The 14,722-nt window shown below is 57.2% G+C and overlaps 1 protein-coding gene across 1 annotated transcript in view; it reads left to right on the top strand.

The window, feature by feature from the left end:
• Window positions 1-14,364, top strand: part of ACTN4 (actinin alpha 4) — an 81,465-nt gene extending 67,101 nt beyond the window's left edge. The window contains exons 10-21 of the mRNA XM_007955514.2: window positions 1,360-1,590; window positions 2,682-2,829; window positions 6,183-6,333; window positions 8,925-9,033; window positions 9,222-9,362; window positions 9,441-9,623; window positions 9,713-9,847; window positions 10,859-11,038; window positions 11,857-12,003; window positions 12,906-12,986; window positions 13,930-14,088; window positions 14,206-14,364. Coding sequence (XP_007953705.1) covers window positions 1,360-1,590; window positions 2,682-2,829; window positions 6,183-6,333; window positions 8,925-9,033; window positions 9,222-9,362; window positions 9,441-9,623; window positions 9,713-9,847; window positions 10,859-11,038; window positions 11,857-12,003; window positions 12,906-12,986; window positions 13,930-14,088; window positions 14,206-14,364 — 1,824 coding nt within the window. The remainder of the gene's footprint in view (window positions 1-1,359; window positions 1,591-2,681; window positions 2,830-6,182; window positions 6,334-8,924; window positions 9,034-9,221; window positions 9,363-9,440; window positions 9,624-9,712; window positions 9,848-10,858; window positions 11,039-11,856; window positions 12,004-12,905; window positions 12,987-13,929; window positions 14,089-14,205) is intronic.
• The last annotated feature ends 358 nt before the right edge of the window (window positions 14,365-14,722 follow it).

Consider the following 14,722-nt stretch of genomic DNA (forward strand, 5'->3'; position numbering starts at 1 on the left):
TATGAGTTGGAATCAACTCAGTGGCAGTGAGTTTGTTTGGTTAGAGAGGGTAAGGCACATGTTCCCATCGTGGCTGGTGGGGTGGAGAGCCGGGAATCAAGCCAGGTGGTTCCACTCCTAAGCCTGAACCCAGAACTTCAGTTGGGGACATGGGTGATCTCTTCCAGAGTTCTCCTGTGTTTTCAAAATTTTTGTATTTAAAAGATAAAAACCATTTGCATGCCTAAGAGGAATAGTTTGAAAACTATTCATGTAGACTAGTGGCTCCCAGACTTTTGAGATTTCATGGACCAGGAAAATTTGAGCAAGAATTTAGCAGCTAACCAAGGGTTGCCAACTTTTCATTTTGCCAAGTTAAGGATATTAAAAAAAAAGAAGCTATTGCCTATTGCTACCATTGTTTGTAACACCAAACAAAGAGAGAGGGCTGGTTCTTAGAGTCCCAGGCCTTCCCAAGAAGGGACAGTCGGAACACACATCTTAGGCACACATGGGTTCCTTTGTCTTGGATTTCCTCATTTTGCCAGAGGTTGGCATCTGTGAGCCACCTCTGACCTGTCAGTGCTGGAAAATAGCAGACTTCACCTTCCTGGATTGTACAGACCATCTAGGCTATTTGCTTGTTCGTACCTGCCTTATTGCATCAGAAGGAGCTCTGGTGGCACAGTGGTTAAGGCATTTGTCTGCTAACCAAAAGGTTGGCAATTCAAACCCATCATCCACTTTGAGGGAGAAAGATGTGGCAGTCTGCTTCTGTAAAGATTTACAGCCTTGCAAACAGTATGGGTGATTCTGCTCTGTCCTATAGAGTCTCTATGAGCCAGAATCAACTCAATGGCTGTGGGTTTTTTTTTTTTTTTTTTCCCCTCCATCAGAGATTGGAGGTGCTTATAAAAACGTGTATTAATTTCTTTGTCAATGTGTTTTTCTAATATTTTACATCTCAGGCCCTGCGCAGGGTGCTGGCCATCCCAGAGTGAACCAGGCATTTGTGCTGGTCCTTGCCCTTAGATGGGCATTCACAGCCAGTGAGCAAGGAAACAAGACCAGATTGCCTGCTGCTGCTGGGCTCAGCGCAGGTGGCGGCAACTGGTCCTATGACAGCGAGTGGTGGGGGAGGCCTTCCAGGGAGGGGCAATTGAGTTGAGGCAGCCCTTCTAAGAGGTCAGGAGAAGGACCACCAAGAGCAGAGGCACAAAGGAAGTGATCAGAGAGCAGCACAGTGGTTCCCAGCGCTCCCTGCTGAGGCCCCAGTGGGAGGCAGGGAGCAGTGGGGTGGAGCATATAGGCCATCTCTGGCGGGGGGTGGCTCTCGGGGGCTCCCTGCAATGGCCACCATGGTGTCTTGTGGGCCTGCAGCTCCTAGAGTGGATCCGGCGCACCATCCCCTGGCTGGAGGACCGTGTGCCCCAGAAGACCATCCAGGAAATGCAGCAGAAGCTGGAGGACTTCCGTGACTACCGGCGCGTCCACAAGCCGCCCAAGGTGCAGGAGAAGTGCCAGCTGGAGATCAACTTCAACACACTGCAGACCAAGCTGCGCCTCAGCAACCGGCCCGCCTTCATGCCCTCCGAGGGCCGCATGGTCTCGGTGAGGACCCGGCCCCGGAGCGGCCCGCAGGCCTGCTCTTTTGGCCCCACAGTCTGTCTTTTCTGTTGTTTTTATTGTGAAAAACGTACACAGCAAAACCTATGAGAGCCAGAACCCGTATAAGGTGGAAACCTGCCAAAGAAGGAATACGCAAATATTTTTTCTACTAAAGTGAGCACTAGAAAAGTGAGACTGCAGAAACCTTTTGAGGTGCAGAAAAACAAGGCAGTCACGTCAGGTGCCAGCTCTCCCAGGTTTCTCTGTGTGATAGGACATGCCAGTTTCACCATGTGTATGTCTGTTGTCAGTGACGTGAGTGCATTCACCACATGGTGCATCCTCACCACAGTCTTTTCTCAAAAGCTTTTTGTCTCCCCACGCAGAACTCAGTGCATGCGCTCCCGTCACCCGGCCCCTTGCAGCCACCAGTTAACTTCTGTCTCTGTGTGGTTGCCTGTTCTAAGTGTTTCACAGACTGGAGTCCTACAAATCCAGTGTTTGCCCTGTAGAGTCTGATTTACTTAACTCAGTGCAGTCAGGGCTCCTCTGTGCTGTGGCAGTAGTACTTGATTTCTCTTGAAAGTTGAGTAGCAGGCTGTTGTGTGTATCAACCACATTGTGTTTTATTCATTCGATTCATTTGTGAGCAGTCTGTCTTCATTAGAATGCACAGCTTTTGAGGCACAGGGTCGGTGCACTTGTCACCTCCGCCCTTCCCTGTAGTTTTACACCCAAGTTCATACCCACCCCCTTCTCTAACTTACTGTTGAAGCTTGCAACACCAGTCTGCCATGACTCCAGGACCACCAAGTGTTGGTCTCTTTCCTGAAAGAGGTATGCCGTGCCTGGCACAGTCACCTTCTGGCTCTCATCAGCATTCATTCATTCATTTACCCACTCATTCAATCCAAAAGAACTGATACATCTGCTGTGTGCTTAGATATAGCAAAGGGTGCAGGAATATAGCAAAGGAGGGGATAGATGTGGCCCCAGCCGGTATCAGCTGCCTTTCCTTCAGCATCCCTCATGGGGTTCTCCCTTCTGAGTGTCTGGCCCCCCATGACAGCCCTGCCCTTTCACTGCCCACATAGGACATCAACAATGGCTGGCAGCACCTGGAGCAGGCTGAGAAGGGTTATGAGGAGTGGCTGCTGAATGAGATTCGCAGGCTGGAGCGTCTTGATCACCTGGCGGAGAAGTTCCGGCAGAAGGCCTCCATCCATGAGGCCTGGACTGACGGTAGGGTGCTCCCTGCCCTCTCTCACTCTCTCTCTCTCTCTCTCTCTCACACACACACACATGCAGAGCACCTGTTTTGCACTGGACCCTCCTTCCTGCTTTGCAGGGACTTGAGTGTGGGAAGTGCTACCTTGGATTCATTTATCCACAGGCACTGAGGGATACTTCGGGGCTGGGCCCTCCTTGCCCAGTGCACTTGGCCTCCACTAGAGTCATCAGAGGTCAGTCATCAGCACCACAGCTGGCCTCTGGCCCAGCCTTTTAGGGGAGTGACCCCTGGCCATGTCCACTTTGCCCTGCCTCCCCTGGGAATGGTTCCCCAGGTGTGTGGGGCATCCTGTGTCTGCTCCTCTCTCCACACCCTTTGTGATTGGAGTCCTCTGCTTGCTGAGGAGCCCATCCCAGACGGCTCCATGTTCACAACGTTTGTGACAAGCAAGGCCAGGGAGCTTCGTCTGCCACACTTGGTGCTGTAACCTCTGGGTGCACTTTCTTGCTGTCCAGCCCCAGCCCAGAGCCGTCTCGTAGGGGCCTTGCCCTCTCTGGAAGATGACTTCTCCCAAAAGGGCAGCTCTGACTTTTGTTTCTCAGAAGCTCTGCAGCTGCCTGTCCCTTTGGCTTGGGATGCGGAATTCCATCACATCCCTGGCCCTCAGTCTGGTCCCACACCATGCTTAGATCCCAGATCCCAGGGCCTGAGAGCCCTTGGAAAACTGCTGTGCCTGGGAGAGCCCAGAGAGGCACCCGCAGGAGCCCTCCCTCCCTGTCGGACCACCTCCTTCCAGCTGTGTCTCCTGCCCCCCCCAACTCTGCCCACTGATTTCACACTTCTTGGGTTGTGCAGTGTGTTTCTTGTCTTTCCCACCCCTCCCCCCCATGAGAGCCTCACTGAGCCTCCAGGGCCTCCACTAGCCCCCTTACACCCAGCTGTTCTCTGGCCAGATGCTGCGGCCCCCTACCCAGAGGCCCCTGTGTGGGGGCCTCCATCCCTGTCTCTGGTGCAACCTCATACCCTCCTTGCATAAGCAGATGGCACAGCTCGGTTGTCCTGTAGCAGCACTGCCAGCTGCGGGGCAGTGCCCTGATCCCTCCTGGGCCAGGGGAAGCGTGTGATGGGGAGGGCACAGGAAGGATCAGGTCGGGCCAGGGCCTCAGGCACTTACCTCCCTCAGGCCTTGTAGAAACGACATCTGTGTGTTCTGCCTCCTCTAACCTCTGAAGAGGGGGTGTTGTCTATGTTGCTATCTTGGGGGAGAACCATTTAGTTCTTGTGCTCATTCATTCAATCAGCAAACATCTTTGTGCCTGGCCCTGTGCACAGTAGTTTCTCAAATAGACAAGGTCTGGGCCCGGGGGCTTATGGTCTAGCAGACTGTTCCATCCCTCTTGGTTAAGGGCACTAACTGTATTTCACAGAATTGTTCACCTGTGTTGTCTGCAGTCTCCTCCTCTCAGCAGTCATGAGTCACATTTCAGTCCTTCACACCTCTTGCGAATTTCCCTTCTGAGGCCCATCATGGCCTATGCTGGCCTCTTGGTAGTCCTCCCCGAGGGCCCATGAGGCCCTGGGAGGGTGGTTTCCTGAGGCTGAGGGGTGTAGGCATAATCGCCCACCAGAGCACCTTCCCTGGGAATGACTCCCAGGGCTGGCCTCTGCTTGAATATGTTCCAAGTCGGGTCAGTCTTGGGCCAAGTCATGACTGGCTCAGTGGTCTCCACATATCCTGCCACACCCCTGCCCTACCCAGCGTCTGCCTCCCTGCAGGTGCTCTGGCATCTTGCCCCATGCCTCTCATCTACATGGAACCCCCAGGCAGTCCCGCCCACTCTCATGCCCAAGGCCTGGACCCTCTGTCCTTGGGGCCACCCAATTTTGCAGTACTGGAAGAGACCCTGGGCTGGGCCATGCACTCCCTCCCGGCTCCTCTGTACCCTGGGGTTCTTGGCCCTTGCTAGAGGGTCAGCTTGAGTCACCATCGCTGTGTCCCCTCTTCCTCCTCCTCCTTCTCACAGCCTACAAGGTGAGGGTTCGTGTGGATGCTTCTCAGAGGGACTTGCACTGTCTGGGGGTAAAAAAGCAAAAGCAAATGAGACCCCTATCCAATCTCTGGCTGCCATTTGGCTTAATCCAAGCAGCTGTGGGCCATGGCCCACTCCAGGTTCCTCCTGGCTCCCTCGCTGAAGTATTGCCAAGGCCGAGAGGGTAGTAATCTACTATTTCTGGTTCCCACCCTTGGGAGAGAGCAATTTGGAGAGGGGAATTGCAAGCCTGCTTTGTGGTTAAGCCTCCTGCCCGTGGGCTGGGGTGGCAGGGCCAAGGGAGTGGATCTCCTAGACTGCCCATCTCTCACTCGCCAGTGCCAGGCCCTGTCCCAGGGGGTGGGTGCTGGTGCCAGACAGATGAGCCTGGGAGTGGCTGCTATGAGGACACACTGGCTAGGTATCCGCCCCTCTTTGCAGATGAGGAGACTGAGAGCCCTCTGACCACCTCCTCACTGCCCAGTCTGGAGGCTAACCCGGCATCTTTGCAGAGCTAGGGAGTGGGATCTCTGAGCTACTCAGCCCCTACAGAGGTAGCCCAGTGTGGTCAACTTGGAGCAGGGCCTTTAGGAGCTGTGACCCCAGCCTCTTCCCAGGCTGGCGTTTTCCCCTTGGGGTCTCGGCCATCCCCTGACTTGCTTGTGGGGCTTCCTTGAGCTCTTGTCCTGGTGTATGTAATTAGTAGGCTCCAGAACTAATAACAGTGTTCCTTCCAAAGGCCTGGCAAACGCGCCCTGCCCCACTGCATACACAAAGCCTAGAACCGGGTGTGGTGCACAGATGGCTGGCTGATAGGTCCACCACCCAGAGGGAGCCTCGCCCTAAGAATCAAGATGCAGACATAGGGCCAGGCTCCCAGAAAAACCTTGACTACAAGGTGCCCCTTCCTGGACCCTACTGAGGCATGGGTGCCAGCCTAGCTGCTTCCTGTCCACATCACCAAACTCCAGAAATGGCGTCTGACTCTCTGGCCGTGGCACCGCGATCCAGGTCTTAACAGTGTCTTCCCAATAAGGCATGCTGAGTTCAGGTGTGCAGGTTGAGTTGGGATATTTATCCCTGACCTCCCTCACTCCAAGGTGCCTCCCAGCACTGTCTAGGCCATAGCTGGGCTTAGAGATCCCTGGTGGGCAAAGAAAATGGTCCCACAAAATGTCAACCCTTGGTGGCACCATCCACAGCAGGGCAGGAAAGGGGGTCCGCCTTCCACAAGTCTGCCTCCAGCCAGACAGCCCCAAGGCTCTGGACTGCGGCAGCACTGCCCCCCCGGCTGCTATGGTCTGAATGTACCTCGCTCTTGGCCCCTACCCCAGGGAAAGAAGCCATGCTGAAGCACCGGGACTACGAGACAGCCACCCTGTCAGACATCAAAGCCCTAATCCGTAAGCATGAGGCTTTTGAGAGTGACCTGGCTGCACACCAGGACCGCGTGGAGCAGATAGCGGCCATCGCCCAGGAGCTCAAGTACGTGCAGGCTTGCAAACCCCTCCACCATCCGCTTCCTTTCCAACACTGGCCCTGAGGAGGGGTGATAGAGGCAGCCCCCAGGTCCTGCCTGCCTCAGAGCCTGGCCTGCGTCCCCAGCCACCTCCACCTCTTCCTTTCTGGTGCCTGTGAAGGGCCTGTGGGACTGTGCCTTTTGCCCAGCTGTCTTAACCCTGGATGAGCAACATAATGGGGTCTACATGCTCCTGACAGAGGAAAGGTCCTGATTCCTTGGGCTTTAAGGGTGCCTGGGGCCCTGTCTCCCCTGTCTGTGGATGGGATGGAAAGCCTGACCTGCACTGCTCCCACCCGTTCCTCCTTGGGGAGGCAGCTGCACAGTGAGCCCATTGTTCTGCCTGGCCCCTTCCGTCTCTTGCTCAGAATACACTTATTGTCAGCGCTTCCAGGCGGCTGGGTTCTCTTCCCTCCCTTCCCCGCCCCAGTCAGATAAACTTGTGTACACAATTAGTACACTGAACCCCCAGAGCCAGTGAATGGGGCCTCAGTCCACCAGTGCAGTGGCCAGCAGCAGGGAGGGCCCTGGAGTGAGAGGCCTGGGCCATGACTTCATGGAAAATCCACAGGCCCTGGAGGAGTGGCAGCGCTCCCAAAATAGCCATTTGCTCAAAAATAGGATCCTTGGCTGGGACCACCTTTTCCACAGACACCCACACCCCACCACAGTCGTCCTGAGCCCTGCTTGTTCCTATAGGACTGGGGCTCAGCTGTGATGGCGGCGGGAGCCTGGTGCTGGCAGGGCCTGTTTCCTCCCTGAGTCATGCTCCCCACTGCCTGCTGCTGTGGGGTCCCCTGTGCTCATGAGGAGGCCGAGCCACTGTGGGGCCTCCACAGCAGTGGGAGCCAGAGCGTGTCCCCACTGGGCATGTTGGGGTTTTCCTCAGGATCCTGCAGCCTCCTCAGATCAGGGCCCTGTACCTGGGCTGCCCAGGCTGAGGATAGTAGCTGGCAGACGCAGGCACCCTCAGGATAGTGGTAAGATGAGGGCAGGTCCCCCAGTTTCCTGGGGTAGCCCCTGGAAGCTAGTAGGAAGCAGACTTGGAACAAATTCTAGGCCAGCCTCCTCGTCAAGCACACATGAAACCCATTAGCCTGAGCTGGGGAGTAGGCGGTCACTCAAAAACTCCCTGGACAGTGGCCCTGGAAGGAAGCAGTGGGGGCCTTTGGGGTGCTCTCCGTTCCGCTGAGGGGGAATCTGAGGACCATGGCACCCAGGACCAGTGTGCTTCTGGCTGATCCTTGGTGATGATGAAAACCCCAGAGCACTCAGTGCTCTACATGTGCCAACTCACACCCCCCCTGCCAGCCCATGTCCAGGGGGCATCTGAGGCACGGAGAGGCCAAGGAGTTTGCCCAGGCTCACACAGCAAGGGACTGGTTGAGACAGGCATTGAGCCCAGGCCTGTGGCCCCACTGTGGAGCAGTCTCGCTCACCTCCCCCAGCCCTGCCTGCTCTCCTTGTGTTCATGGCTGCATTGTGTTCAGCAAGCAGTGGCCACCTGACCTCTAACGCCTATTCCTCCCCAATGGTGCTTCCTGCTCCCCACCCCTGAGGTTCCTTCTCATACTGTGACTTTACGGCCCTGGTGCTAAGAGATGGGGATCCTGGGACTGGTGACAGGAGTGGAAGGGGCAGGGGCTGCGTCGATAGAGGTGGGGACCAGGAACAGTGATAAACCTGTACCAACCACTCTGAGTGGTGCCAGTGGGTAGGCGTTTGACTGGTAGCCCAGAGGTTGGCAGTTCAAACCCACCCAGAGGAGTCTCAAGAGACAGGCCTGGCAATCTGCTGCTGAAAGGTCACATCCTGGATGCCCTGTGGGGCAGTTCCACTCTGCTCAGTGGGGTCGGAATCAACTTGCGTCACACACCAACAACATACTGCTGTCTGTCTGTTTTTTTTTTTCCCCCTTCTTTTTTTTTTAAATATACTATTGATTGTTTGGCATGAGGCTAGTAAGGTTTAAGCTGGCTATGTATTTTTTTCTTAGTACCCATTAAAATAAACGCACAACCTCAAGTAAGTCGCTACTGCTACTTTGACTTGCTGTATACTAAGGGCTGTAGTAAGCATTTTACCTGCTTTCATTCATTCATTTGTTCCCTGCAGTAACTCTGTCCCCATTTCACAGATGAGAAAACCGAGGTATCCAGAGTAGGAAATTCATCCACCCAGGAACAAACAGCTAAAAATGGTCGACCCAGAACTCAAGCCTAGGGCACTGGGCTCTGGAGCCCATTCTGTTCACCACTGCACTCTGCTAGGCTTTATTTAAGTTGAAAAGTAACTGTACCAGCCATGGTTCCAGGCCTACACTTGGGCCACTTAGCTCACAGGGCAGAGGGAACTGAGAGGCGTACAGAAGGAACACTGTCCTGCCTCCAGCCCCCTGGGGGTGCAATGGGCCACAGCAGGAGGGAAGACGCTGAGTGCATCCTTGAATATTCCTTGTCCCTGGGCACTGGTTGGGTGGGTGCGAACATAACCCCTGCCTGCGCCAAGCTGGGTCCTTAGACCCTTGGGTCTCATGGCTTTTGGCTCTGGCCCACAGTGAGCTGGATTACTACGACTCCCACAACGTTAACACACGGTGCCAGAAGATCTGCGACCAGTGGGATGACCTGGGCTCTCTGACGCACAGTCGCAGAGAGGCCTTGGAGGTGAGGCACCAGAGGTCCCCACAGAGCCCTGAGCCCACTGCCTTCAGGGCTGGGGAGGGCATGTGCACCCTGGAGCTCAGACCCTACCTACCCAGAGAGGACGTTTGCCCCCTTGTCCGACCCCTAACCCCCACCTCCTCCTGTTCCCTGACTGACCTTCCTTTTCTGCTGTGTCCCCCTCCTCCTAGAAAACGGAGAAGCAGCTGGAGACCATCGATCAGCTGCACCTGGAGTACGCCAAGCGGGCGGCCCCCTTCAACAACTGGATGGAGAGTGCCATGGAGGACCTGCAGGACATGTTCATCGTCCACACCATTGAGGAGATCGAGGTCTGCTCCTTCCCCCCACCTTTTCACGGGACCCCTCCGTGAGGCTAGGCGGCCCCTGTGACACATGTTTCCCCTCAGGGCCTGATCTCAGCCCATGACCAGTTCAAGTCGACCCTGCCGGATGCCGACAAGGAGCGGGAAGCCATCTTGGCCATACACAAGGAGGCCCAACGGATCGCTGAAAGCAACCACATAAAGTTGTCAGGCAGCAACCCCTATACCACCGTCACCCCCCAGATCATCAACTCCAAGTGGGAGAAGGTAGGCTGGGGCCAGGCAGGAAGGGGTTAGGGCAGGGCTGGCCCACTGGGGGCATCTCACTGATGGCACCTGGACCACATCCTCCCCAGGTGCAGCAGCTAGTGCCAAAGCGGGACCACGCCCTCCTGGAGGAGCAGACCAAGCAGCAGTCCAACGAGCACCTCCGCCGTCAGTTCGCCAGCCAGGCCAACATCATGGGGCCCTGGATCCAGACCAAGATGGAGGCAAGGCTGCCTGCCCTGCTGCTGAGCAGCCCTAGATGGGGCCGGGTATAGGAGTCCCTGCTGGGGTGGTCCCTGGGGCCGGTGGACTTGGAGGTCTGTCGGGTCTGGGTTCTTGATTCCCACCAGCTGGGAGTCTTGATCACCTTGTGAGATTAGGAGGCTCATGAGAAATATGGTGAAAATGGCAGTGTCGTCTGCAGGGCAATTGGGCTGAGGTGTCAGATGTATGTGGGTTTGAGCCTCCACTCTGCCCTTGACTCGTGCAGTTTATCTTCTGATGCTCAGTTCTCTCATCTCCAAGATGGGGAAGGAAACGGCTACTCTGCCCAGTCCTTCAGACACCTTTTTGTGCACCGGTCTATGTGGTGAGCACACAGGTGTTGCTGTGAACAGGGAGGGCAGGGCCCCCAGTGAGCTCGCACTTCATCATGTCACTCCGTCACAGTGCCGAAAGTAACTGTCCACCACTTCGTGAGTGTTTACTGCACACCAGGCACTGTGCTGACCGGGAACGGGCTCGTTTAAACTCACAACAGCCTGTGAGCAGGATTGTAGTGGGTAGGTCAGTCCTAGGGCTTAGGGCTTGGGAGCTGAGGGTGTGGATGCTCATAGTCAGGAGCATAGGTTCTGAAGTCAGCCAGGCCTGGGCTCAAATCCCAACTGCCTCTGACTGTGACAAGTTGCCTTCTCTGGGCCTCAGTTTCCACATCTACAATCACATCGAACAGGGCATGGCCTCACAAGGTGCCTGCCTCTGGGGCATGTGATGAATGCACTTGGCCTAGAAAGGCACTCTGTCATGGCTGCTTTCACCACTAGGGGGCAGCACTAGAGGGAACAGCCAAGAGTAGCAGGCCTTCTGGGTGGGGGGAACCATGTGGGCCAAGGCCTCAGTCAAGAGAGCACCCTGGCAGGGGGCTGGAATGACCTAGAGGCCACCGCCAGTGGCTGGTTGAGGCAGGGGCCTTCGCCCCCCCCCCCCCCCCCCCCCGGCGGCACCACCCTCTGCAGGAAATCGGACGCATCTCCATTGAGATGAATGGCACCCTGGAGGACCAGCTGAACCACCTCAAGCAGTACGAGCGCAGCATCGTGGACTACAAGCCTAACCAGGACCTGCTGGAGCAGCAGCACCAGCTCATCCAGGAGGCGCTCATCTTCGACAACAAGCACACCAACTATACCATGGAGGTACATCCGCCCGGCCCTGCTTAGCCACACAGCCCAGTGGTCTTGGTGCTGTTGTCTGCGCCATCTCCTGTGTGTCTGTCTCTGTCTAGAATGACTGAAAAGCCTCCATCAGCACACTCGCACATTTTTTATAAACCGGTTTCCCTACTGCCCTCCCATCACCTGACAGCACATCTCTCAGGACAACCCCAGCTGGGGGCAGGGACCAGACGTGGCCCCTGCTTTGGCCTCTGGTCCACCCAGTGTGTGTGGACTCCTCCAGCTTGCAGGAGCTGACTGTTCAAAGTTTTAAGAGTTTTGTGATCTAGTTGTTGTTACTATTAGCTTGGTATTGTCCTCAGTGGGAGTGTTTCCACCACGCAGATCAGCAAGTGCCACAGGACGGAGTCTCTCGGAGCTGCCTCTGTCTCCCCTGCTCCCCAACACTGTTGTTTCCCCCCTGGAGAGCCAGTTCTTGGCCATTTACCAGCATTCCCCCAGGGAATCTCCAGTTAGGTCTTGACTTGAGTGCCTGGGGTCCTGACTCCTATCCTTCCTCAGTCACTATAGTGACATGAACTTTGCTTGCTGGCCAGAGGCAGGAGGAGACAAAGTGCTCTGAGAGGAGGCCACCACCTTGTCCTTATGTAGACGAGAGGTGCAGAGGAGAACATGGGGCTGGATGGTGCTGGAGAAAGAAAGGGGCTGCAGGGGTCCAGACAGCAGCCCCCAGGGATGGACTCCAGCACAGTCCCCTGCCCCCCGAGCCCCCCCAGCCGGGGTCCCAGGGTTCCTAGTGCTTGCCAGGCCCAGTGAACAGGTGCACCTGTCTCCCCCAGCACCTCCGTGTGGGCTGGGAGCAGCTGCTCACCACCATCGCCCGCACCATCAATGAGGTGGAGAACCAGATCCTCACCCGCGATGCCAAGGGCATCAGCCAGGAGCAAATGCAGGAGTTCCGTGCATCCTTCAACCACTTCGACAAGGTGAGCAGCCCCTCCGCCTCCTTGGCATCTTCCCTCCCCAGTGTTGCCGTCGCATCTTGCCCACCTCCGTCTTTGTATCTGTCCGTTCATCACATCCCAGTGGCTGAGCAGTAGCCACAGCTCATGGGGCCTGCAGGCCCAGGGGCTGGTGGCCCAGGAGGTACAGAGGCACAGGCTTGTAGAGGCCCCCAGCACACCAGCCTGCTGAGACCCTGGGACAGACTGGGTCCTGGCACAGCCAAGGTGCAAGACTTGATCTGTGAACCAGTCCACACACATGGTTTCTCAAAGGTTCCAATTTGGCCTGGCTGCTTTAAACCCACAGTATCAGAAGCCCCTCTAAGGGCCCCAAGCCCCAGGGTTAGCCCCAGTTCCCTGTCCCTATCCCCTGCCGGTCCTGTGTATCAGCTCACCCTGCCAGCCCATGTGTGTCAGCCCCGACCTCTGTTGGTGTAAGCACCCAAGCTCGGGAAGGGACCAGCACGTCCCAAGCAAGGTGGGACACCATCCCCTTACTCCCACCCCATATCCTGAATGTGAGCAGAGGCTCCCCTCAGGCACCCCAACTCCAGGCTCCACTCTCGATCCTATTCACTTAGCTCTCTCCACTGCCCAAGCCCAGAGATGAGCAGCCTCTGACCACCCTTAGGCTGCCCCTCCTTAGGCGGCAGAAGGCTGATGAAGGGGGCTTAGCTTCAGGTGTGAATCACCCGTCCCCACCTCTACCTCACCCGTCCCTGGCCATCACCTGTCCACGTCACCCTCTAACTATGTGTTTCCCTCCCCCATGTGTCCCCCTCCCCTGCCCTCTGCATGTGGCCCCGGCCCCCTCCCTGCCGCTATCCACTGATCTGGCCTGCACACCACCCTCCCGCACACCTTCACTGGGATGGCCCCGGCAGGACCATGGCGGGGCGCTGGGGCCCGAGGAGTTCAAGGCCTGTCTCATCAGCCTGGGCTACGACGTGGAGAATGACCGTCAGGTACGCGCGCCCCTGGGCCCCGTGGACTTGGCATTAACTGCTCTTCTCTCTTTCTCTCTCCTCCTCTCTCTTTCTTTCGCCCCCACCCTCTCGCCATTCCACTCCTTTCCATTGTGTGTCCCATGTCACTGGTTCTCTTGGCCTCCTCCCTGCCCCTGTGTCTCTCTGGACACCTTCCTCCTTACCTGGTCTCTCGGAGCCTCCTCTGTCTCCCCTGCTCCCCAACACTGTCCTTGTCCCCTGCTGTGCACATGGGCGGGCCCCTGCTGCCCACGTCCTTGGAGCAGAAGCAGACAGGCAGCATGGACGCCGACGACTTCAGGGCTCTGCTTATCTCCACAGGATACAGCCTGGTATGCCGTCCCTGCCTCCCCCGCCTCGCCACCACTCCTCCTGCCAGAGCCTCCACGTCCTTGGGGACAGTCCTTGGGGACACTCCCCACCAGGGAGGCATAGCCTGGCCCCTCCTCCTTTGCCGCACCTGCTGGGCTGGGGTCCCTCTGATGACTCCCTGCGCCCACTGCCTTTCCCAGCTCTCCGGGGAGGCTGGTCCTCCCAGCGTGCTCCCCCTGTCTCTCTGTCTCTCTCTCTCTCCCTCTCTCTCTCTCTCTCTTTCTCTCCCTCTCTCCCTCTCTTTCCCGCCCCTGCCCTCTGGAGCTCACTCTTGAGCCTTGGGAGCTAACTCTTGAGCCTTGGGCTGAGCAATAGATCTGTCTGATTCACACCCAGCTCCCCTCTTCCCAGAGGACACGAGAAGGGAGGAAGCAGAGGGGCCCTCCCCAGCCCACTGCTGGGGGTGCAGGCAGCTCTGCCAGTCAGTCAGCCCAGGAGCTGGGACAGGCGAGGCCGGCTGAAGGCCATGCAGCGTGCACTGGGTCCGGCCTGCTGTCCACCAGCCCTGGCTGCCCCATCCCACTTCCCTGTTCCCACTTCTACCTCCCAGGGCGATGCCGAGTTCAACCGCATCATGAGCGTGGTTGACCCCAACCACAGTGGCCTTGTGACCTTCCAAGCCTTCATTGACTTCATGTCCAGAGAGACCACGGACACAGACACAGCTGACCAGGTCATCGCCTCCTTCAAGGTCCTGGCAGGGGACAAGGTAAGCGAGTGCTCTGAGGCATCAGGGACAGGTCCTGGCAGCAGAAATCGAAGCCAAGATTGGGCAGGTGTGTGGGTGGGTGAGTGGCACCTCACTGTCTGGCCCTGCCGCCCCCAGAACTTCATCACAGCTGAGGAGCTGCGGCGAGAGCTCCCCCCCGACCAGGCCGAGTACTGCATCGCCCGCATGGCGCCCTACCAGGGCCCCGACGCTGTGCCCGGTGCCCTTGACTACAAGTCCTTCTCCACGGCTCTGTATGGCGAGAGCGACCTGTGAGGCCCCCGCCTGCCACAGACCCTGACCACCCCTCCTCACAGCCTCCAGGAAGGGCCCCCACCCACCACAGACCCTGACCACCCCTCCCCACAGCCTCCAGGAGGGGCTGGGGGAGCCCTGCGCCCCCCTGGGGGCCTCTGCCCGTCTCCTCTGACTATCTATGCAAAGCACTCTGTCAGTCCTTTCTGGGGCTAGGCGGGAGGCAGGGAGGGGCTGGGCAGGCTCTGTCCTCTCTCTCAGTAGGCCGGGAGGCTCTCCCCCTGCATTGGGGTGAGCAAGACAGTGGGGGCAGTGCTTCTGGTCTGGCAAATACATAGGATGAGAATTAAAAAACAACTAAGTAGAGGGGACAGGCGTC

This window comes from Orycteropus afer, unplaced genomic scaffold, assembly GCF_000298275.1.
Source record: "Orycteropus afer afer isolate SDZICR_OR568_19922 unplaced genomic scaffold, OryAfe1.0 scaffold00507, whole genome shotgun sequence".
Classification (NCBI taxonomy): Eukaryota; Metazoa; Chordata; class Mammalia; order Tubulidentata; family Orycteropodidae; genus Orycteropus; species Orycteropus afer.